This window comes from Mauremys reevesii, linkage group 9 (assembly GCF_016161935.1).
Source record: "Mauremys reevesii isolate NIE-2019 linkage group 9, ASM1616193v1, whole genome shotgun sequence".
Lineage (NCBI taxonomy): Eukaryota > Metazoa > Chordata > Testudines > Geoemydidae > Mauremys > Mauremys reevesii.
The window spans coordinates 33567461-33592444 of NC_052631.1; the positions used below are offsets into that span (position 1 = coordinate 33567461).

The following is a 24984-nucleotide window of genomic DNA, read 5'->3' on the forward strand; positions in this document are numbered from 1 at the left end:
GCTGTAGAATTCATGCAGAAAATTTCTGTCTTCACTAGGAATTGCAGTGGTGCAGCTACGCTTCTGATTCACTGGCCACAAATGGCTGTGATTGAAGCAGATCCTCAGTGTTCATAAGGCCTGAATGAGCTGTCCTCTCTCTGTATTTCATTGTGTGCTGCCTTCTTTGAGAACAGAGAAGGAACCTTAAGAGTTTCAGGAGGGGTGGGAGAAATAAATGGCCCTTATAGACCATGAATGAGGGCTTCCTTGAAAGGTGCTCCAACAACTGTTCTTTGGTGTTTGCTGTTAAGCCATATACTACAAACTACTGCATCCACTTGCAAGAAATAATTTTAACTTTTACATTGTGAGATGCTTTCAACAAGTGTAAGACGTTTTAAAAAATGGGGAGAGAGAGGTTCACCACAATAAAAGTCTTATCACTGCTGATTTGAAATACACTGGTGGAATCTCTAAAAAGCAGATGTCAGAACGGAGAAACTCATCAGGATGAAATTCAGAGAGGAGATTTCAAATATAGCCACTGCCTGGATTGTGGAACCAACTCTTTTCAAACACACTGTGTAAGATCTTTTGGTCAGAGACAATTTGTCTTTATTCTTTCTATAAACTATAAACGGTCAGACATACCTATGGCACGATATGCAAAGATTTATTAAATAAGTCATAATTATTAATAGGGCCCTATCAAATTCATGGTCCATTTTGATCAATTTCACGGTCATAGGATTTTAAAAATCGTGAATTTCATGATTTCAGCTATTTAATTCTGAAATTTCACAGTGTAGTACTTGTAGGGGTCCTGACCTAATAAGGAGTTGTGGGAGGGGTCACAAGGTTATTGTACGGGAGGTTGCAGTACTGCTACCATTACTTCTGCACCGCTGCTGGCAGTAGTGCTGCCTTCAGACCTGAGCAGCGGCTGCTGGCTGGGAGCCCAGCTCTGAAGGCTGAGCCACTGCCAGTAGCAGCACAGAAGTAAGGATGGCATGGTAAGGTATTACCACCCTTACTTCTACGTTGCTGCCTGCAGAGCTGGGCCCTTAGTCAGCAGCCACCACTCTCTGGTCACCCAGCACTGAAGGCAGCATAGAAGTAAGGGTGGCAATACCGCAATCCCCCTGAAATAACTTTGTGACACACACACACACCCCCAACTCCCTTTTGGGTCAGGATCCCCAATTTGAGAAAGGCTGGTCTCCCCCATGAAATCTGTATAGTATATGGTAAAAGCACACAAAAAGACCAGATTTCACATTCCATGCTGCGTTTTTCATGGCTGTGAATTTGGTAGGCCCTAATTATTAATAATGCCAAATTAAAATCAATCTGCCACTATATTTAAGAATAAAATTAGTTACATTGCCAACAACTTTCTGCATTTCTCTGGCTATTCTTATACATGACTTGCCTTTCAATAAAACTTTTATCCTTTACAAGCCAGCTTCTGCTTGATCCTATTATATAGTGCCAACATAACTAGGGCCCTACCAAATTCAGCGCCATGAAAAACACATCATGGACCATGAAATCTGGCCTCCCCCCATGAAATTAGGTCTTTTGGTGCTTTACCCTATACTATACAGATTTCATAGGGGAGACCAGTTTTTCTCAAATTGGGGGTCCTGACCCAAAAGGGAGTTGCAGGGGAGTCAGAAGGTTATTTTAGGAGTGTCGCAGTATTACCACCCTTACTTCTGTGTTGCCATCACATCTGGGTGGCTGAAGAGCGATGGCTGTTAGCCGGGTGCCCAGCTCTGAAGGTAGTGATCTGCCAGCAGCAGCACAAAAGTAAGGGTGGCAATACTATACCATCCACCTTTACTTCTACGCTGCTGCCTTCAGAGCTGGGTGACCGGAGAGTGGCAGCTGTTGACTGAGGGTCCAGCTCTTTAGGCAGCAGCATAGAAGTAAGGGTGGATGGTATAGTATTGTCACCCTCACTTCTGCCTTCAGAGCTGGGCTCCCAGCCAGCAGCCACCACTCTCCAACTGCCCAGAAATATGGGTAGCAATACCACAAACACCACCACCACTACCACCACAGTAACTTTGCAACCCCCAACTCCTTTGTGGGCCAGGACCCCTACAATTACAACACCATGAAATTCAGATTTAAATAGCTGAAATCATGAAATTTATGATTTTTAAAATCTTATGACCATGAAATTGACCAAAATGGACCGTGAATTAGGTAGGGCCCTACACATAACCTTACTTGTGAAAATCACACCATTTGTTGACACTGAAATGAAGGGATGTCACAAATGAGCAATTAGAACATCACTGCAGGACCAAGGAGGAGAAATGCGTAATAAGCAATGCTACTTAATCTCTGGCATATAGGCAGAGCCTCCAGCTTCCTGCTGTTATTTCTGGCTTCCTGTGATTCTGTCTAACTCCTCTATGTCAACAGCCAGCCGTAGGTTTCTTTGTTTTTTAATAGCTTTTCCTCCCAGTTGCCGCTAGTCTTTTTCTCTGCTGGTTATCGGATTCCCTCTCACCCCTTCCATGGCATAGGCACTTGCAGGGAATGAATGGGCCATCTGAAGAAGGGAGAGCCACCAAGAGAAGCAATATAGAAAAGAAGATTAGGGAACAGGACAAGGAAATTGTGGGCAGAGCATTGACTACAAACAGCTAAGCAGAGAAAATGGAGAGGCAGAGATAAAGAGGGGTAAAAATGGAAACAGTATAAGAATTCTGTCACAGAGCAGAGAAGACAGGAGGGTTGGGGATCTTAGAGGAGGAACTGACAGAAATGGAGGAGAAATAGTTATGGAACAGCTCAAGGAGGGGGAGAGAGGCTACTTATGAGTTAGAGAGATTTTGCCCTTCAGGGAAAGTAGAGAGAGCTGCCACTACAGTTGCTGCAGTGGAAATGGGCCATGAAGATGTGGAAAATTACAATAATTTGTTTTTTTTCAAACACCCACAAGAATATAAATATATGCATATTAGCATAAATAATTATGGAAATGTATGGAGATTTGATCTCAAGCTTTCTTAAGGCCCCATGCAGGCAGCACTGGTAGTGAGAAATAAACTCCTTGTGAGAGCATAAATGTATCTGACAATTAGCAAATGAGAGAAAGGATGTTAGATAGATTTATGTTCAAGTTCAGATCCTAACATTTTTCCCAGTATCAAAGCCCTTTTTTGTTAAAAGCCCAGAAACATAACTGCTCCATTTGGAGAACCCATCTGAAGTCAATGAGAATTGCTTGTGCAAAATGCCAAACCCTAAGGTGATATCAGGGAATGTGTGTAGCAGTACTGTAATTTAGGCTAAAGCAGTCCATGAGATAAATTTCCAGAACAGTGCAGCATGCCATCGCCATAGAACAATCTCAAATGCCTATCCAGTTGCTACAGTAGCATGCTACTCTGCTGGTTGTCTAACACAAAGTCATGATCACAATTATAGGAAACAGCAAAGAAGATAGAGATGGGAAATGAGCCAATGCTGATCACATTTGCCTGGCTCTTGTATTGCTAAATAAGGGAAATCAACCACTATCTGTCCCCAGCAAAGACCAAATTCATTCTTTCTGTGGATATTTGTCATATACCAGAAAGACAAAGTCTGTAAGGTAATATCTTTTATTGAACCAACTTCTGTTGGTGAAAGAAACAAGCTTTCAAGCTCCACATAGCTCTTTTTCAGACCCAACATAGTCTCTCTAGTACAGACGTGGGCAAACTACGGCCTGTGGGACTGTCCTGCCCGTCCTCTGAGCTCCTGGCCGGGAAGTCTAGACCCCAGCCCCTCCCCTGCCACCACGCGGGCTGTGCTCTGGCCCGCCGCTCCCGCTGGGCAGCGTGGGGGGCGCAGCTAGCTCTGGCCGGGTGTTGCAGCTGTGAGCTCCTGCTGCTGGCAAGGGGGCAGGGGGGTTGGGTAAAGGAGCTGGATGTTCTGGGGGGCAGTCAGGGAGGAAGGGACGGTTGGATGGGGCAGAGCTTCTGGGGGACAGTCAGGAGATGCAGAACAGGGAGGAGTGGGAGTCCCAGGGGGCCTGTCAGGGGCTGGGGATGTGGATAGGGGTCGGGAGGGCAGTCAGGGGACAGGGAACAGGGGGTTTGGATAAGGGGGTGGGATCCCAGGGGGCAGTTAAGAGCGGGGAGTCCCGGAAGAGGGTGGTCAGTGGACGAGGAGCAGAGGGTGGTTGGATAGGGGTGGGAGTCCCGGGGGGGCTGTCAGGGGTCAAGGGTGCGGATAGGGGTCGGGGCAATCAGGGGACAGGGGGGTTGGAGGGGGGCAGAGGTTCCGGGAGGAGGCATCAGGGGACAAGGAGCAGGGGGGTTGGATGAGTTGGGTGTTCTGAGGGGGGCGGGAATTGGGAGGGGTGGATAGGGGGCGGGGGGCTAGGCTGTTTGGGGAGGCACAGCCTTCCCTACTCGGCCCTCCATACAGTTGCGCAACCCCGATGTGGCCTGAGGCCAAAAAGTTTGCCCACCCCTGCTCTAGTATATGATTGACCAACATCTTTTTGTAGTTGCACAGTGCCATCTGCTGATCTGATGAAGATACAACAATAGCTTATTGCAGATGAAAAAATGTAACATTGGGAAAGTAAATTCTATTACTGACTCTCATTTACAACAAAGTACAGCTAAATCAATCCTCTTCTTGTGACTTGTGGAAAACATTGGGTTATTTAAAGCAAATTTTCCAAGGTGCTGTATGTAGCAAAAGCACAAAAACATTGTTCTAACCTTTTCTATTTAAAAGGTGACAAGTTATTCAATACAAAAAAAAATCAAAATAATAAACTTCTAATTCCAAATACTCAGAAAAAAGACCAAGTGGAGGTGAGGAAAATGAGAGAAGTAGAAACTAAATTTCTAAAGACCTATGCCTTAGCAACCACAATTCTTGTACCTCACAATAGACCTGGCTGAAAGAGCAGCTTAAGAACTGTTTACTCTCTAGCCTTAGGATTTCTGCAAAGATAACATTTTTGCTAGGGCTGGGAGATACTGGTATTATTTAAAACTAATTATTAATGGGAAAGTTATCAGGATAATCACAATTTTGAGATCATTTCTAAGAACCCACAGCAGGCAAGACAGATCCAGATTCAGTCCTGTTTGCGCCGCCAGAGCAGTGCAAACGTTATGGAGAATTCTGTAGGGCCAAATTCTGTTCTCAATTGTCCAGTTATACCTGGTCTACACTTAAAGCTTAAGATGACATAGCTACAGCACTCAGGGATGTGAAAAGTCCACACCTCTGAGTACCATACCTACACCAGTCAAACTCCTGGCATTAATACAGCCAGACCAACAGAAGAACGTTTCCGTCAGGTAGCTGCCACTCATTTGGAGAGGTGGAATCACTACAGTGACAGAAAAGCCCCGTCCCTTACTGTAGTCTACACCTACACCACAGGCTTACAGCAGCATAGGTACGGGGCCATAGCTATGCTGCTGTAGAGGCTGCAGAGTAGAGATGGCCTCAAGCTAATGTTGACGCAGAGCTATTCTGGATTTACAACAGTGTAACTGCAATCAGAAAAGACCCAGAAATTATTTTCAACATGCCTCGTACCTTAAAAAGGTAGAACTTGTGGTCCTCTTGTTGCCCAAGCTTCTCTTGTAACCTTAGTACTAAATGTATGACCTGCTCTTTGCGTGAAGCTGTGATGAGTGGTTCTGCTTTTCGGATTTCTTCTACTAAGGCGCCTACATCTGTACTAGAGTGCATGGAAAAAACATGTTTCATCCACTGACAAACAGTTATGGTAAACACATTATTTACTTACAGAGAGAGAAAATAAGCAGTCAGATGTGACACTGTTTTATTCTGAATAAGTTTAAGCAACGTCAAAATATAAATACTTTTAAATATGATTTACTGGTTTCTAATATATTTTTAATCTTTCAGAAAAAAAATTACATTTGACTTTTAAAACTGTAGTTTTTCAGAGACCCTTCACTTTTCAAAGGATTCCACAGGGGGCGTAATACAGCTAATACCCAAATGACACTTTTAACCTTTAACACTAATTTAGTCTTAAATCGAAGCTAGAACCTCTTGATAGGTAAAAAACCCAACAAACAGCAACAATATTGTTATGAACAGGATTAAACCTTGTTATGGGCTGAGTTAAATCCTCATTTGAAACTGATGGGTATGAATGTGCCCTTCATTTAAGATAGCTGTAAGAGACAGCTAAAGGGCTACACCTAAAACAAAGCATATGGAGCCTGCCCAGAAACTAGCACTATGTGGGTGGAGGGTTCCACTGGGTATTGTTTTAGTGTTTGTGGGTGAGTGTGGAAGAGACTAGCTGAGGTGCAACAAGAAACAGAGATTCAGAGGAAGAGCGAGCAGTGGCGGATTAGCCACTGAGCCAATGGGGCCCATGCCCAGGGGGCCCAGCCAACTGCAGCGCCAGGTGGGCAGAGCGGGGCAAGACCCCACACCCCAACCCCATTTCCTCAGCAGAAGCACTAGAGGGGCCCAAGGGGGCAGGGAGCTGCAGGCAGAAGTGGTAGGGAGGGGCCCTGACTTGCTCTGGCCCAGGGCCCCACAAAACTGTAATCCATCTCTGAGAGCAAGAAACGCCAAGCAGCAGTCTCTAAGCACATTGAGACCCTGGGAGAAGCCTGGAGAGATTCCGTTTTGGTGGTGGTGGCTGAAAGAAGCTTGGGCCTATATTCCTTTAGGGTTTGGTTCCACCTGTGTTCAGAGAAGGACTTTGTACATTATTTGTAAATAAACAAGATTACATCAAAGAAAATACCAGACTCCATCACCAATTTCTTCTCTCATCTGGATTAACCTACAAGGCCCCAAACTTTGACTAGTCACTCAGGTCAAAAAGGGGCAACAAAATGAACAAAAAATTAAAGTTCACAAACAGAAATCATGTTTATAAAATGTAACTATTTTACATGTTTTCACAAATCTAAGGCCTAATTCTGCAGCTCTTACTGCTGTAAGTAATCCATATGTCCATGGGTAGTCTTACTGGGTAGGCTTAATGTTCTGTTGGCATATTTGGTATACAAACCATCAGGTTCTACAGGAGATTTCGCAGCTGGGTTTTTCTAGATTACTGGCCTTTCAGTGTGTATGCTGATGTTGGCTCAGATGAGACAACTATATCTTCCTGTAAGCAACGTGACTTGTTGGATTTTATCCAGAGTATTGAGAAAAGCTCCCAGAGGTTCAGTCATACACTAAGCCTTATCTTTGAGTTTGGAGTGAAAATTATAAATGTGCAGGCCACCCTACCCATCAATTCATGTGTTTCAATTGAGACACTATTCTACCAATATCAGCACTGGATCTGTCTTATTTCTTTGTGGACTAAATCTAATGAATCTTGTCGATTTTGGTGTCCTCCTTACTGGTGCTGGGGCATATCTGACTTCTGCCTCTGCACCACTTCCAGACAGAGTCAGCTGATTTCAATTAGTTCACTGACAGCTACCATCAGCAGTGTAATATGGCCCTTGGCTCTCATAATATATTATTTCTTGTGCCTGGCAGCCACCAGACTTAATGATCTGAGGCACCTGAAGCAACTGAAACAGATGGGAGAGGAAATGGCTGAAATCAGCATGAAGTCTGATTATCTTCTCTATAGGACTCAGTGGCACACAGAGGTGCTAGCACTCAACCATAGATTGCATAAATCACCTGAAGGTCAGTGAGCAAAACTACCAACCAGAATGGTGAATACCCATGTACATGGGTTTGTGGAGCACCTTTCTATCTCCTCACAGTAGCATCCAGTAGAACTCTCTCAGTTGGTGTGATGTCTAATCATAGACTATCAGGGCTGGAAGGGACCTCAGAAGGTCATCTAGTCCAACCCCCTACTCAAAGCAGGGCCAATCCCCAGACAGATTTTTTCCCCAGATCCCTAAATGGCCCCCTCAAGGATTGAACTCACAACACTCGGTTTAGCAGGCCAATGCTCAAACCACTGAGCTATCCCTCCTCCTTCCCCCATGCAAACTGCTACCTTGCCAGACTATTATATTCCTTCAATTGATCACTGTGGTGAATGTGTCACATTCTTCACAGAAGAGACAGATCTTCAGGCTGGTGTCTTCCACCCTTTGAGAACCAGAGCTGCAGGCTCCTGATGATCTGTCTACCCATAGTTAGGTTCCATTTGGCCTCTGATAAGGATATCCATGTCCCCTGTGTTACCCCAGTGTCCCCTGTCTTCATTCTAAACTTGGCTGTGAAACAGACTTCCTTAGTAGTCATAGCAATGGACCTATTTTCAGAGATGGTGAGCACTGACAGCTCCTACTGACCTCGTGGTAGTTGCGGGCACTCAGCACTTCTGAAAATCAGGCCATACACCTTTCTTCCATAGAACCCACTGCTACTGGCTAAACTCTTATTAACTTCAACAGGAGCAGGCACTCAGTTTACCCATCTAGATAAATGGGGATTATTAATAGTATTTTACATACCTATCTCACAGTATTGTTGTGAGGATTAATTAATTAGTGAGACTGAATCTGAACTCATTTATACCAGTGTAATTCAAATGTCTTTGGCACAGCTGATTTCAAGCAGTGTAACTGAGAGCAGAATCAGGCCCATTGATGAAAAACATTCTGAAGATAAAAGGTGCTACTGTACAGAAGTGCTAAATGTTATTAATTACAACATTAATTTGTGGCAACAGAAAATTCTGCATTTTTGCTGGTTAGTAAACACAGTTTGTGGACATGCCTTGATGTGACAGGTCTGTAAACAAAAGCAGTTCCCACCTCCACCTCCTGACACTGCACCAAGAATTGCAACAGCAGAATGATCAGTCAGAATGTAGGATTTCTTAATGCCCTCAAATAATCAGAAATATTAAGAGAACAAAAGTTAACCCATAAGAGAAAAAGTTTGTAAACATGATTTGGGACAACAACTGAACAGAGCTGTACATAACCTACTATTAAGTTAGCCTGTAAAATAAGGTATAGTTCTGCTGTCTAAAATAATAATACAATACTTACCCAGGACTGAGATCAAGTAAATCTATGGATTTGGTCTTCAATTCACCACCTTGAACATATTCCAAAATAATGCCTTTGAAGAAACAATAAATAATTCTAAATTAGAAGTTCATCACGGCTGCTGGGTTTTTTTGGGCGGGGGGTGCATACTAGCTGACATTTACATTGATATAGCAACATTGACTTCAATAGAGATACTCTTGATTTACACCATTCTTATCAAAATCAGAATCAGGATCACAGCATTTCTTTTTTGAGATTGGCAGAGTGCATCTGCTATGTTAACTTCTCTATTTGCAAAAGTCTACATGCAGAACTGCATATAAAATTGCATATCCAGGTTTGGGTAGACTCTGACACTTTTAAAAGATGTATTTTGAACTTTAGAATTAAGATGTTTGGCCACATCACTTCCTGTTTAAAGAAGATATTTAGAGCATTCTGCGGCTGTCTGGCATTCGGCAGGAAGGGCTATTCTAGATGATTTTTTATCTACTTGTGCATTTTGCCAGGTTTGTGAGCAAATGTTTAATTTGGCAAGAAGGATTTATCCTTTCCTGACATTCTGAGCCTCCTTATCTCCATTTTTCATTTTTAACTATTTATCAGAGAAAGTTGATCCCAGAAAAAGAGAGGAAAGAAGGTTCCTAAACAGACTGACACCAAACTCTATTCTATTATCAAATTCCTGCCAAGATTGTTTCCTACAGTAAAGCACATATTACCTCAATGCTTCTGTCAAGACTACATTGATAAGCCACAAAAAATTTTAAGTATTGAATTTCCTACAATAGGTTTACATTTCCTTTGCAGCCATTTCCCTGGGGGCTGGTTCTTCTTTCACATCAGTTTGACACAGGTGTAACTCCACTGGGCTCAGTGGTATAAACCCCAGTTAATACTGGTATATTTACACCAGAATTAACAGGGGGTTATATTTAGTCCACAACATCCCTTTAGTTATGTTGACTCAAAACCTCCTGCAGCTAAGGTAATAAATCTCTTCAGGATTGTTATGCAGTCACTGGAAATAATTAGGGAAGGGGGAAAACATGTCCCCAACCACACATTATGTAAATTTGCAGTAATACAAATATTTTTAATTGCAAAAGCAAAAAACCAACAGCACTGGGAAGATTTTCCCCTTCAGACATTTTGCAATGCTGCTGAGAGTCAGGGTACACAGGACAGGCTAAGCTCTTAGGAGCAGGGACCATCTTTTGTTCCATGTGTACAGTGGGGTCCTTGTCCATGACTAAGGGCCCCACTGCTAAAGCAATATAAATACATAACAGTCCCATGAACAGGCACAGAAATGATTGCTCGGGAGATTCAGATAAAAGGCAGAGGGAATAGCTAAACCATCTTCATAGCAGGAGAGATGACAAGTACAAAGGTTTCTGTGAAGGCAGCCTGGAGCCGGGCAGCCCTGCCAGAGTCCCGTGCGCCTCCTCTGCTACCCATTCATTCCTGACTCCTTCTCCCATCTGCTTCCTCCTCCTCCCATTCCAACAACACTGAGCCCTTCCTCTGTTCCCAACTACCCACCCCCCATCAGCTCCTCTCTACCCTCCCCCCACTACCCTGCGGCTCTTCCCCCCAGTCACCCCTCTCTGCCCTTCCCCCGCCCCCCTGCAGCTCTTCCCCCCAGTCACCCCTCTCTGCCCTTCCCCCCGCCACCCTGCGGCTCTTCCCCAGTCACCCCTCTGCGCCTCCCCACCCTGCAGCTCTTCCCCAGTCACCCCTCCGCCCTCCCCACCCCTGCAGCTCTTCCCCAGTCACCCCTCTACCCTCCCCACCACTCTGCAGCTCTTCCCCAGTCACCCTTCTCTGCCCTCCCCTATCCTGCGGCTCTTCCCCAGTCACCCTCTCTGCCCTCCCCCGCCACCCTGCAGCTCTTCCCCAGTCACCTCTCTGCCCTCCCCGCCACCCTGCAGCTCTTCCCCGCCACCCTGCGGCTCTTCCCCAGTCACCCCTCTGCCCTCCCCACCACTCTGCAGCTCTTCCCCAGTCACCCCCTCTACCCTCCCCACCACTCTGACGGCTCTTCCCCCAGTCATGCCCCTCCCCTAAGGTGCCCCTATCCTTTGTTGCTCTTACAGATCCAGTCACCCCCTCCGCCCTCCCCTATCCTGATACTCTTCCCCCAGTCACCCCTCCGCCTCCCCTATCCTGCAGCTCTTCCCCAGTCACCCCCTCCGCCTCCCCTATCCTGCAGCTCTTCCCCAGTCACCCCTCCGCCCTCCCCTATCCTGCAGCTCTTCCCCAGTCACCCCCTCCGCCCTCCCCTATCCTGCAGCTCTTCCCCAGTCACCCCCTCCGCCCTCCCCTATCCTGCAGCTCTTCCCCTAGTCACCCTCTCTGCCCTCCCCTATCCTGCAGCTCTTCCCCAGTCACCCTCTCTGCCCTCCCCGCCCCTGCAGCTCTTCCCCAGTCACCCTCTCTGACCTCCCCGCCACCCTGCAGCTCTTCCCCAGTCACCCTCTCTGCCCTCCCCCACCACCCTGCAGCTCTTCCCCAGTCACCCTCTCTGCCCTCCCCCCGCCCCCCTGCAGCTCTTCCCCCCAGTCACCCTCTCTGCCCTCCCCCCCGCCACCCTGCAGCTCTTCCCCCAGTCACTCCTCTCTGCCCTCCCCCCCGCCACCCTGCGGCTCTTCCCCCAGTCACCGCCTCCGCCCCACCCCCATCCTGAAGTTCTGCTCCCCACAGCACCCTGTGCCCCCCGCCCCGCTCCGCTCCGCACCCGGCGGGTAATATCGCAGCAGGAGCCGCTTCAGCTTCATCTTGTTCCCACAGGCCGAAGCCCAAGCGCCGGCTTCGTTACCATAGAAACCAGCCAAACAGACCCGCCCGCAGTGCGCAGGCGCGGCTGCGGCTGGCCCGGCAGGGCAGCGCTTTGGGGAGCAGACTAGAGCGGCCCCGATCCGCGCCAGGGGAGGTTAAAATGCGCTTGTGCCTGGGACGCTGGGCTGCGCGCGGGGCTCGCACAGGTCCGGGAGGGGAGGGGAGGGGCGGAGCCCGGGGAGCAGCGAGCTGGGGCTCCGCGGGCCGCGCCCCCGCCCCACAGGCGTGTCGGGGGCGGGACCCATCCCCATCCCCATCCCCAGCCCCAGCCGCCCTGACGCCCTCAGGCGGCACTGGCCCGTCTCCACGTGGGGAATGTCCTGCTCCCCATCGCACCGTGCCACCCCCCGGCGAAGCCGCCCAGCGCAGCACGGGGAGCGCCCTCGGGCCCCAGCGTGCGCCAGCCTGGCCCGTGAGCCCCAGCGCTACATCCACGGACTCCCCGCAGCTTTTCCTTGTGCAGCCCCGCCCCCAGCACCCCCCCTGCTGCCCCCCAAAGCTATGGCTAGTGTCATGTTAATACACCGGGGGGTTAGACAGACCTTTCAGGGCATTGTCTGTTCAGCTTTTAGTCTCTGTCTTTCTGCACAAAGATATTTGGGCACAGAAAATATTAAGGGCAATAAAATGGCCTGCTAAATTAAAAGCTCAGACAGGATGCCTTGTCCAGGTACGAAAGTTACAGGGAAGTCTGGTTGTAGAGGATCCCTCTCTTTGTACCTAATACAACAACAAAAAAAGTGCAGCATATTACCTGTAAGAAAAACAAAAAAGAGCATCATAGAAATTAGTGTGCCAGATTTTGTCATCTTTCTCACACATACACACACACACACCACCACCACCACCACCCCCAACTGACTTCAGTGATGTCACTAGGTAACCAAGGATAAGATTGGGCCCTATATGTTTATACCATTTCTTCAAGAGTGAAAATATATTTAAAACTAATTTAAGGACAGAAGAGGATAACAGTGCAGAAAATATAGATGAACTGGTCATAATTTAACGGGGATGCAGGACATTGTATTCAATAATTTCCCAGTTTTACTTTGTAGTTGGCAATGTAACAAAGTAAACCTGCACAGAAGAGAGAAAATTACAGTTTCTTAAACCAGATACTTTAGATAAGAACATAACATAACAACGGCTCTGTACTGGGTCAGACCAAAGGTCCATCTAGCCCAGTATCCTGTCTTCCGACAATGACCAATGCCAGCTGCCCCAGAGGGAATGAACAAAGCAGGTAATCATCGAGTGATCATCCAGTCGCCCATTCCAAGCTTCTGGCAAACAGAGGCTAGGAACACCATCCCTGTCCATCCTGGCTAATAGCCACTGATGGATCTATCCTCCATGAACTTATCCAGTTCTTTTTTGAACCCTGCTGTAGGGTTGGCCTTCACAACATTCTGGCAAGGAGTTCCACAGGTTGACACTATGTTATGTGAAAAAATACTTCATTTTGTTTTGTTTTAAATCTGATGCCTATTAATTTCATTTGGTATCCCCTAGTTCTTGTGTTATGACGAGTAAATAACATTGCCATATTACTTTCTCCACACCACTAATGACTTTATAAACCTCTATCATATCTCCCCTTAGTCATCTCTTTTCCAAGCTGAAAAAAATCACAGTTTTATTAATCTCTCCTCATATGGCAGCTGTTCCATATCCCTAATCATGGTGAGTACAGACTGAGTGATACTTACTCTACTTTATCACCAGGATGGAGGGACAACAATGAATTTAAAAGAAAGAGAAATAGGAACTCACACCAGAACTGGGGCCCAGTCCTCACAGCTCATTCAGTCACACAAGCATTGATTAAAGACAATTGGACTGTTCTGATAATGGCTGCTGGATTGGACCCTGATGATGAAGAATTCGATACTTTTATCACTTTTCAGTTGCTCTGCATTCTAAAGAGGCAGGAGCACCAATCTAATACATATTTAAAAGCTACTTGGAAACCAAGCAGCTACTAAATGCCTAAAGAAAATGCCAGTAATTTAAGAAACCAAGTAAAGCTCAAAAGTCAAAACCCTGGTCAGAGACAGAAGAGGAAGACTTTAAAATATATAGTATGAACAGAGATAATCAGCAAGGAATCATGAAAGGATGATGATTTGTGGTAAATATGGTAAAAGGGTTATGCAGAAATAACTCAGAGCATCAACAGGGGGAAGCAGTGGACATGTTTTGCTTTTAAAAAAAAATCTCAGCACATGAAAGGCCAATCTAATATGTCAACATAAGTATAGTATAGGTCAGAGTTCAATACCCCATGAATTTTTCAAAACATCCTTACAGCTCCCTGCAGTTTATCCTTTTAAGACAGTCCTTTGGTGTATGAATGTTAGGAAATATGATACAATAGCAAATTCCAGGTTTACTTGAGTGCCTGGGGTTTCTTTGCTTTTTGTTTGGATTTGTTTGCTTGTTTTTAATTTTTTCCATTGTCTTATTTGTAATTAGAAAGTCATTTATTGTGGGGGTGGATAAGAAGATAATTTCAATAAAAACAATAATTTTAGATTTATCGGAAGCAGAGTCTCCTTCCAATTAACTCTTGCCACATAACTGTATAGAGTGAATTTTCTTTGAACAGCCTCTATGTCCCCTAGGTTCTCAACAGCCCTTTCTATTTACTTATCAGTTGCATTCTATCCAAGTTTGCATTTTTACATTTATACGTTTTTGCTATCCTTTCAATAGAAATGTTGTTTCAATATTGAAATAAACAACAGTTTCCCAGATTAACGCCTCCCATTCTGCTCTCCCCAACACACCCACTTATATTTACCTCCCAAATTTGTTAACACTGAGGGCCTAATTCTTCTCTTCCAATGGTGTAAAGTCAGGAGTATTTGGAACTCCATTGAAATCATCTAATGCAAACATCTCGGACCTTTTTTGAATTATTCTCATTCTGTTGTTCCCTCATTACTGTGTTATTCTTGAGAAATATGCTTGTTTCAAGATGCTGTGTGTCATATGTCTATGCAAAAGTTAACAGGGGATTCAGTGCCATTGGTATTACAATCTAAAATTTTAGGATCGAGGGAGATTAGCTAGATGGAATAGTTGATTTGTCACATCAGGGGCTAGATTGGCCTGAGAAAAACAAAAACAACAAACAAAACAAACATTAGTAACTAGAAGAACCCTAACTAACCAGGAACATCTTCACTGCTACTCCACAGGCTGGAACTACCCAGCACACAGCTCAGCTAACTGAAGTTTGTGTTGGAGACAGTACTGTATGCATATAGCATTTCAAAAATGCAGCCACCTGTGGAGTGGAGGCAGGAGTGAAAGTAACATTCAATGCTTACTGGTACGGGGGCTGGCTCCGGGCCCCCAGAAGGGGCGGGGCCTCAGGCAGAAGGGGCGGGGCTGGGGGTCAGTGTCCCCCAGCCAGCCCATCTGTGTTGCCCGCACTACCCAGGGCTTCAGTGGTGATTTAAAGGGCCCGGGACTCTGGCCACCGCTACTGCAGCGCTTTAAGCAGGGTCCTTTGCCACGGCAGTGCTTTAAGGACCCTGCTTAAAGCACTGCCGCAGCAGCCCTTTAATGTCAGCTGCGTACAGGCCGGTACCGGCAGCCACTTTTTACTGGTACGGCGTACCAGCCCATATCGCCTTACTTTCACCTCTGGGTGGAGGGCAATAGCCAACTATTGCACAATATTAGGAGGAGAAATATTAGCTAGAAACACTTGGCAAACTCAGTGCTATGGGGTTTTTAGTGTCTGCAGAGAGCAGAGATTCTCAAACTGGGGGTTGGGACCCCTCAGGGGGTCGCGAGCTGTCAGTCTCCACCCCAAACCCTGCTTTGCCTCCAGTATTTATAATGGTGTTAAAGTGTTTTTAATTTATAAAGAGGTGGTCACACTCAGAGGTTTGCTGTGTGAAAGGGGTCACCACTACAAAAGTTTGAGAACCACTGGCAGAGAGCCTCTTGGTATATAAAGCCAGTTTCAAAAGACCCACATACATTGCTCGAAATTTAAAATACCTACACTGGAAGGAACTATGCACTGCTGAGACAACCTTGAACTAGTTTTAATCTATGGATGAAGCGATCAGCTGTTATGCAGAGAGATCAAAAGTATCGACATTATCAGCATGCAAGATTAACTTCTTGTGCACAGCTTTTGCATTTTAGCCTGTGTTGCATTTAGCCTTTTAGCATATGAAAGGCAAAAAGCTTGATAAGCCTTGTCACCTGTCAGTATTTAAAAACCTTTGATAGGCTGCAATAAACCCATCTAGAGCACTGGGAACCAGCTGAATTTGACTGTATGAGGGGGAAATAATGCAACTACAATGAGCAATATCCCCCTGAGGCCCCGTACCTCTTTAACTCTCTACCAGTTCAGTTCACATTACAAAAAATCTCTCTGTACTTAAGCCAAAGTGTCACTCTAAGGGAAAAGAAGAAAGTGTTTCTTACTCAAATCTAACCTTGCTTGTAGAGAAGAGTGGTTTTTAGGCTTCCTGATTTAAAGTTGTATCATGACCCACTTGCTGTCAAGTAGGTCACTCTGTGGTATTCTGAACTAAATCATGAAATCCCTAGGGTAAATTGAGCAAGGGGAAGATTTTAAAAAGCCACTTCCTATTTCTGCTGTGTTAGTCATGGGTGTAATGAGCTTTTTCGGGGGTGGAGGGGGGGGTTTAGTAGCCATAGTGGAAGAACATGATGGGCCATCCCCTTCCTTCTTTATCTGTATGTTGTCCCCTCCCATATGAATTCAGAAAGATTGCATAATGACACTTCCGTATTTCTGCCTGGTTAACTAAAATGGCCAGTGGGAGTTTTGTCCAAGGAAATTTATAGTGCTGTTTGTTTAGGAATGGAATTCCCCACTCCCAGTGCCCTCTAAACACACACACAAACAAACACTTCCCTTGTGCCCCATCAGAGATTCAGGAAGTTTTCTTAGTCTGTTCACATTTCAGCTATGTTAATCATGGCTATAACCTGTGATATATGTAGCTATATAATTAACAGTTGCATTTCTATATAATGCACCTTACAATTTCTAGGCATCTGCTGTCTGCATCGGTAGTTGCCATTATGTGCATCAGAATTGATAGCATGTTACACAGGACACAAACTGTGCTCCATTCTGGACACTCAACTTCTGTTTTTTATGTGCTGTTGTTTCTTCTAATCTAAAAAAAAGTCTAAAAATATATGTTTGCTCTTTGTGTACGAAAAACATAACCAACTTCTTCTGTGCATGTAAACGTGTGCATGTGTGGTGCAATTAGCATGAGCTAGAGCTAGTCCTCTCAAAAGAACATCATGCTTTCCCCTTCTGCTCTTCCCACTTCCTCCAGCCCTGGGCACTTGTTCATCCTTCTCCACCCAGTCAGACTAGTTCAACAAATTCCTAGTTCCCTCCCTCTTTGCCTGATTTCTCAGGCAGCTTCCCTTTCTAGATGCTTTTATATAGGGAAGCTTCCCCACTTTCTTAATCCCACTTGGCTGCTAAGCAGACGGGCAAGGAGCAGAGAAGGCTCTGGGCCATCAATAAAATAAATAACTTACCACCTCCTATGATAATTCATAGCTTCCTCCCTTGTTCCTTCTATGGTCCAAATCAGAAAGGAATGGAGGCTCCTGCTCAATGGGAGCTCGGTGCTACGCACTCAGGATAGCAAGGCTGGCACACTACGCCCATCTGCAGAGTGTTTGCTCAGCCATTCCATGGTTGAAGCCTGTGCGGGCCCACAACAGGGAAGATGATGGTCAATGAGCAATCCTGATGCACTTTCTAAATAAGGAAAAGAGATGGTTATTATGCACACTGGGTATTTTGCCTGCGTATGCATTGGCAGTATGAGAACTGCAGCCCCCCCGTGGGAGGCACCACAGCTAACTGATTCATGAAAGGGCAAAAAACTTTCAACAAAATAGTTTTCTGTCAGAAAATGCAGTTTCATTGAAATCAAAATGGAAATGTGTCAACTGCGATTAAATTTTCAATAGTCAAAACTATTTGTTTTTACTTTTTCCTATCATTTTGATAAATTTCATTAATATTTTAATATTCTATAAAATTCTCAATTGTAATAGATTATACTCATCTATTTTTGTATAATTTTATAGTGTTTTTACATTTTGACTTTATCAAAGCACGATTCAAATATTAAAAACAAAATATTGTAATGTCTCAATCAAAATTATTCAGAATTTCTGTCCTGTGAAAAATTATGAAATTTTGACTTTTTGTTCTGTTTGGGAATTAAATCAATGTCAGAATTTCCCATAGAACAGAAATTGTTTTCTGACCAGCTCTAGAGTGTATACATACTTTGACTAAGTCTGTTACAGCCATAGAATAGCGTGCCAAAGCAGGCATTTTTGGAGCTATGCATGACCATTTTGATTTCTATTTCTGACATCCTGGTCTATCAAAAAGAGTCCTTCTGCAACCAGGAACTGCCATGTTTGAGTGAGTAGTGAAGTTAGGGTGACCAGAGAGCAAGTGTGAAAAATTGGAACAGGGGGTGGAGGGTAATAGGAGCCTATATAAGAAAAAGACTCAAAAATCAGGACTGTCCCTGTAAAATTGGGACATCTGGTCACCCTAAGTGAAGTTTACCAAGCTAATGTCGTCTGCTCTCCTGATGCAGGGCTGTCTCTTTCTATATCTTTCAGGCTCCCATTTCCCCACTTTATAGGTGATTTCATTAGACTTATACCAAGCCTACTGTGGTGCAAAGAGATTGTTTCTGGCTAGACGTTGACACATACATCTACTTTCACTTGAAAGGTTATTGTATGCATACTTGATGAACGATTTATCTACTGTTTCCACCAGCAGACTTGAGCACAGTTCGCAGCTACTCATTTTAGAAGAAACCTGGTAACCATAGGAATTAGCCACATTTTTACTTATCTCTACCATCCAAAAGGGAATGAGAAGCTAGACTTTGAAATAAGGTGATATTGTGCACAACACCCAAGGACTTTCTTTTCCCATGGCTTTACGGCAGGTATTACTCCACTATGGAAGAGATTATTATTTGTATTGCACAGTGCCTAAAGGTCCCAGGCAGTATTGAGGGCATGTGTGTTATGTTTGTTACACTCGGGTCAGTGCATCCTTCAACTAAACACTTTCTAGTGGTGTTCATGCTGTATTAACTCTTTCTTCTTACAAGGGACAGGGGTCAGCGTTCTGTAATTAAGGATATCTATGTATCTATCAGTTTCCATTACTGTGATATCTGAACAGGCTATGACAACATCAAGAGGCAAACTCTTCTCTAATATTTGTTGGCAATTGGGTCCATCTCCACTAGGCACAGAGAAGGGAAAAATAGGCAAAGCTACTTATGAACTATGACTGCAATGTTTTGACTACAGTAGAACCTCAGAGGTATGAACACCTCAAGAATGAAGGTTGTTCGTAACTCTGAAATGTATGTAACTGAACAAAATGTCATGGTTGTTCTTTCAAAAGTTTACAGCTGAACATTGACTTAATACAGCTTTGAAACTTTACTATGCAGAAGAAAAATTCTGCTTTCCCTTAATTTTTTTTTAATAGTTTACATTTAACAGAATTGTACAGTATTAGCTTTCTCTCTCTCTCTCTCTGCTTTTAGCTGATTGTTTACTTCCAGTTCCAAATGAGCTGTGTGGTTGACCGGTCAGTTTGTAACTCTGCATTTGTAACCCTGATATGGTTCTACTGTATCTGATAGCTCAAGTCATCATATCCTATGACTGCAAGTGGTGTCTGTTGCAAATTGCTCCATTTTAGGGACATTACCTTGGAACTGCAGTATTGCCAACCTCAAGTGTTCAAAAATCTTGAGTCAGGCTCCCCCTCCCCACAAATCATGAGATTGGCTTAAAATAATACATTTTGGGTTCTTTTTATTTGCCTTTTGATTTCAAGTCATGTTTTCAGGCTTTTCTCTGCAACCATGAGGGCTAGAAAAAAATCACTTTTTAAAGAAAATGAAAGTTGAGATTCTCATGTAATCAAAGGATTCCAGGAGCTGGGACTTTAAGAAACATACCAAATATTGAGAGACTCAATACAATCATAAGAGATGGCAACACTGACTGATCAGTCAGAGAAGCCATATGAACAGCCTACTGGGGGCTCTGAGGTGACCTGCGCAGTCCACAGGGCAATAACATTTTGTTTTGTTCTTCCATGTGGGAAAAGAAAGATTGGGCTCCTTACTGTACTAATAACATAGATTATATAGGTAGCATAAACATGCTTAGTGGGGAACTAGTGGCAGCACCACAGGAAGTCCTCTTGCACTTCTCCATATGACGGTTAGCATTTAGCCTGATTAACTGGCCCAGGAATAGAAGTCTTCTATCCACAGAACAGGTACAGCACAAGCTGTACTTCAACACCCACCTTCAGGGACCACCTCTTGTGATGGGCAGGTAACTATTTCCATGGCTAGTCACACCATAGCCTCTCGGCTGATAGTGCATGTAAAGATCTGCTGTGCTTCTCATTCCTGAACTTTTGTGATACAAACCAAATATGGTAACAGATAAACTCCCTCTGTTTGACTGAGGCACAATTGTGCTCAGAACAATTTGTTATGTGGAACAAATATACAGTAGACATCAGTTCTTCTGTAAGATTTCCCCCACTCCCCATGTCCACTGCCTTCATGAGGCAAACAGAATGGGTAAGGGGAGGGGGAGCCATTGTATTTAATTTACACTTCTGGATGCATGGCAATGAGAAGTATAATTCCAGGAGCATAGGAACAGTGATCTGGATATTCATGAACAAAAAATGTTTTATTTCAGGAGTATGTATTCATATCAGCAGCTTTTGGGGAGGGGGTAGCTAATCCAATGTTTTATCATCACATTCATGATCACCATGTTTTCCCTCTCAAACCTTTGCATTTTAAACATACAATACCTACTACTGAGGGCATTCTGTGCCAAAAAAAATAATTCTGCACACAATTTTTTAAAATTCTACAAATTTTGTTTGTCAAATAAATGTGGAGGCTCCAGTGTGTCAGTGGGGAGCACAGGCCACTGGCTGCGCAGAGGTGGGAGATCACTGTGCAGCTCCCCCCGGAGACACAGACTCTGCAGTGAGGCTGCACCCAACCCTGACACAGCACAAGGACCGGGCCTGCCCCAGAAACACCCCAGTACCCTGCCCTTCCATGCCAAGTGCACCAGGTGTGGGTAGGCAGGCTCAGCAAGGCAGGATCCAAGTATAGAGGGGCTTAGTAGGGGGGATCCAGCTGTGGGTTGAGAGGGTTGTGTGTGTGGCAATCTGGGGGCGGGTGGCTCAGTGGGGGATCTGGATGCACAGGGACTTACTGGGGGGTTCTGGGTGCAACAGTAATGAGACTCTGCAGGGGGGGTCCAGGTGAAGGTGGTTGGGGCTCAGCAGGCAGTGGAGCTCTGGGTGTGGAGGATATAGAGCTTGGCAGGAGGATCTGGATGTGGGGGGCTTAGTTGCAGGTCCAGATGCTGGGGCAGGGGAACTGAGTGCAGCTGGTTGGGGCTCAGTGGGGTGGGGATCCGGGTCCTCATCACAGTGATCCAAGTGCAGGAGGAGTGGGGCTCATAATGGGGGGTTCTGAATTCTGGGGGTGAGGCTCAGCGAGAGGGTCTGGGTATGAGGGAGTCTGGATGCACAGGTGTTGGGTGGATGGGGGAGCAGCTCCACATACAGTGATCCCTCCCCCTGCAACTGAGGAGCGATGGCTGCAGGAAGCAGGTGGGGGAGAGTTTTCAAAGCTTCCTGCAGCCTGGGGAGAAATTGGGGGGGGGTCTGACCCAGCCCTGGATGCCATGTAGGGGAAAAGGAAGTCCTGTCCTCCCCAGCCAGATCTAGCAGGGTAGGAGCCACCAGCCCAGTCCTCCCCCAAAGTGATTTACCTCTCTGCCAGTTGCCCTGGACACCCAAAACATACTGGTGGGAAGGGTCACATGACTGCTTTTGTGTCTTTCCTTTGCTTCCCAGTCAGAAAGTCATTTTTCTGGGGGGAAGCAAAGAAATCTGTGGGGGACATAAATTCTGCGCATGTGCAGTGGTGCAGAATTCCCTCAGGAGTAAATATTTATGTTTCATCCATTGTCTTTATATTAAATATTCACTTTAGCCTATGTTATTTTTCAACACCACCAGAAATTATGGGAAACTCTTTTAGACAAAAAAATGAAATGAACAAAATACCCTGTTTTATTTATGCTAATGTGCACGAATACACTGTACATTAAACCCATTAGGGCACACAGTACCCAATACATGTGCATCATATTCTATTTTACACAGTAATCAAACATGTAATGTATATGGTAGCAAAGAAAAAAACTTTTACACAGTGCTTAAGTCAAGCAAACAAGTGATGCAATATGAATCAACTTCAGTAGTTCAATGGTTCCGAAGAAGCCAGCAATAAGTAGATAGCAAGCACACAACAGTGTACAATGAGACAATTCTAACCTAGCTTAGGTTCTGCAGCCCACCTCTCTGTCTATTTCCAGTTCAGAAACTGTCTTACATTGACATCTTCTTGAGCTTTTTGCTGTAAAAATATAGAGAAAAAGCATGGATAAGCTTCAGGTACTACTTTAGTCAGAGGGCCAAATGCATTGCTGGTATAAACAGGTGCAGCTCCACAGCACTCAGTTGTGTTGCATGAATTTACATCAGCAACTAATTTAGCTAAAGATTTGAAATGTGCATTTCTCTTCTCCATTACAGTATTTGCAATCTATGGCATTATCCTATCTGGGGTTAGAGGCAAATGGAACACCTGTCTCCATCCTGACCCTATCAGTCTTAAAACAAATGTGCTCCCAACACCCCCTTCTCCTCTGCACAAGAAAAGCAAAAAGAGAAAGACACATTTTCAAAATGTGCCCAGCCATGCTTGTACACCCAGTCCCCTGTAAGAGCTTAGATCTGCCACTGTCAGTGGATACTTAGTCACACTCAGGTTTGGCCTAGCTAATAGATTTGAAGGTATTCCTACCTCAGCCAAAGAAGACGCTTCTTCACCCAGTTGTCTTCTGGATTTGCACATGCTTTCAACCCATTCTTTGTGTGGAAACTGGAAGGAAAGGTAGAGGGAATAATGACAATAAGGTTCTGCTATTGAGCCATAAAGAACTGCATTCAACAGAACACTAATTCAATAGAACAAAATGCATCATATGGGTACTCATCTCAAAAGTAGAGGCAGAAGAGTTCAGTTTAACTGTGAAAGGACAATTCAGAATAATGATCACTATTTCACAGAAATTCATTTTCCAGTAATATGAAGTATGTCTTATAGTGCCAGCATGGAGCACCTTTGCCATTGTCTGTATCTTTGCTTAGCATTTCAAAACACTTGGGACTTAAATGTACAGCATACAGATACTGCATGAGAATGTGAGTCAAGCACTTTCCTAATATTTATGTCCTATAGGTAAAAAAGTTATTTCTACTTTAAATGAATTTTATAGGATTTGATTTCATAGATCCAAGTAAGGAAATAAAGTTTATTTATGATTAAAGCCATTTCCCCTTCAGTTTAGGTTAAAAGACCAAGTCTTGTGGCATAAGTACAGATAGTCGGTCCATTGCAACTAAATCTATTTCAGCTGGTAACTTACATGATAGCACCGATGTCACAGACTTCATTTGATAACTGCTCCGTGTAGCCATTGATGGCCCGACGAGGTAGCTCAGTTCTCATGTAGTTGAGGCAGCAGTCTTGGTTGCTTTGGGCTGGAATGGGGAAAAATGTGTTACAAATGAGTGAAATAGAATTAATGTTCATCCTGTAGGTGGGACAAAGACCTCAAATTAAGGATGTGTGATAATCCCTTTAGTGGGGCTAAGCCAGATCTGTAGCGATAGGAAAACTCATCATTTAAAATATATATAAGTAAAAATAGCAGCAAATAAACCCCCAGTGTTCAGTACTGACACCTCAGCTGGCATTGTCAGCAGTGGTGACTAAGATTAATTATGCACAGAGATTGAGCTACAATACCTAAGAGGTGATGTCCAGAATCGGTTGAGTTTGGCTGAAAAGTTTGCACAGCTACCTTTCATGCTATACCTGTTCTCTGGCACTTTTCATTACAAAATAAAATTAAAGAAAGAAGCGGGGAGGGGAGAGCCCTGCAGAATAGTGTAATGCCCTAGGAGACATGCTGCTACCCTCACAGCTTAAATTACTCAATGTAATTATCACACTCCCTACCGATATTTCTGCCTCTAGACATGTGGCCCCAAAAGCAAATATTACTCACCCTCAGAAGTGCAGAAGAGGCACAGCAGCCCCACCAAAGAAGCCAGGATAAAGCTCGTGCTGCTAAAGCCTGTCATTTTCAGCTCAATAGTTGAGTTTACTTAAAGCTTCACTTAAGGTATATCAGAAAATCAGCTGCTCTGAACTGACTGCTTTGGCCATGGACAACCTGCTTATAATGTCTGCTCATGACCTCAGGAAAGTCCTACAAAGGTGTGTTCCACTCTCCTTTCAGAGGGTATTTCCTTCAACCGTTCCTTTCGGCTGGTTAACCTCCTTCATGACGTCATAGGCATCAACTCTCTGGGGACTTTTTTCTCCAATAAGGATGGAAAACAAATTAAGCTGAGAAGGAAATAAAAAACCCTGTGAGCTCATGGTTATGTGGGTAAAGCTCCTGAGCCCTTGTGGGTGTGTAGCCATGAGTGACAGCAGACGAGACAGAGAGCCCACACCGAAATGAGCTAGTGCTCTGTTTGCTAAATTTTCACAAACCTCTAGTTGGGTCATGTCATCACTGCTTTGAATGCCTTTCCCTGGACACCTCTTCCACAGAAAGCTCACACGTCTTTCTCTCCCCATCAAGGTCCTGTGCAAACTTCCCCCCCACCCAACATTTTGCTCCTCTTATTTCTCCTGTTCTCCCTCTGGCTGCCCATCCTTCCTCCCAAGCCTTCTTTCTATTTGCCCCATCTCCATGCTGGCCTCCGTGCCTTCATCCAGGCCACTCCTTATATTTGGAACTCTGTTCTCGGGCACCAAATATTCTCCCCCTCTTCATTCAAATACTCGCTCAAAACATACTTCTCCAATGAGCCCTCCCCAAACACATCTGGGTCACTTTGTTCTAGGTCCCTTCTTTGTATCTAAGCTGC

General features: G+C 44.7%; 2 protein-coding genes across 2 annotated transcripts in view; both read right to left on the reverse strand.

Moving 5' to 3' along the window:
• The window catches only part of DAW1 (dynein assembly factor with WD repeats 1), a 32992-nt gene extending 21134 nt beyond the window's left edge, over nucleotides 1-11858 (reverse strand). Inside the window, exons 1-3 of the mRNA XM_039486947.1 lie at nucleotides 11731-11858; nucleotides 8988-9060; nucleotides 5554-5698 (exon numbers count right to left, since the gene is read on the reverse strand). Coding sequence (XP_039342881.1) covers nucleotides 5554-5698; nucleotides 8988-9060; nucleotides 11731-11770 — 258 coding nt within the window. The 5' untranslated portion in view covers nucleotides 11771-11858. The remainder of the gene's footprint in view (nucleotides 1-5553; nucleotides 5699-8987; nucleotides 9061-11730) is intronic.
• A 10163-nt stretch (nucleotides 11859-22021) lies between these two features.
• LOC120372307 (C-C motif chemokine 20-like) lies at nucleotides 22022-24381 on the reverse strand. The gene is made up of 4 exons (XM_039489300.1): nucleotides 24111-24381; nucleotides 23466-23580; nucleotides 22841-22918; nucleotides 22022-22390 (listed from the first exon to the last, which is right to left on the reverse strand). The coding sequence occupies exons 1-4, from the start codon at nucleotides 24184-24186 to the stop codon at nucleotides 22363-22365; spliced, it is 297 nt and encodes a 98-aa protein (XP_039345234.1). The 5' UTR covers nucleotides 24187-24381; the 3' UTR covers nucleotides 22022-22362.
• Between the last annotated feature and the right edge of the window lie 603 nt (nucleotides 24382-24984).

Excerpts from the sequence above, each read along its gene's own strand:
- LOC120372307 (XM_039489300.1), bottom strand. The coding sequence starts at position 24,186 with ATGACAGGCTTTAGCAGCACGAGCTTTATCCTGGCTTCTTTGGTGGGG. Across the intron at positions 23,581-24,110 it reads CCTCTTCTGCACTTCTGAGG|CCCAAAGCAACCAAGACTGC; the intron begins GTGAGTAATATT and ends TCCCCATTCCAG. Across the intron at positions 22,391-22,840 it reads AAGCGTCTTCTTTGGCTGAG|CAAAAAGCTCAAGAAGATGT; the intron begins GTAGGAATACCT and ends ATATTTTTACAG.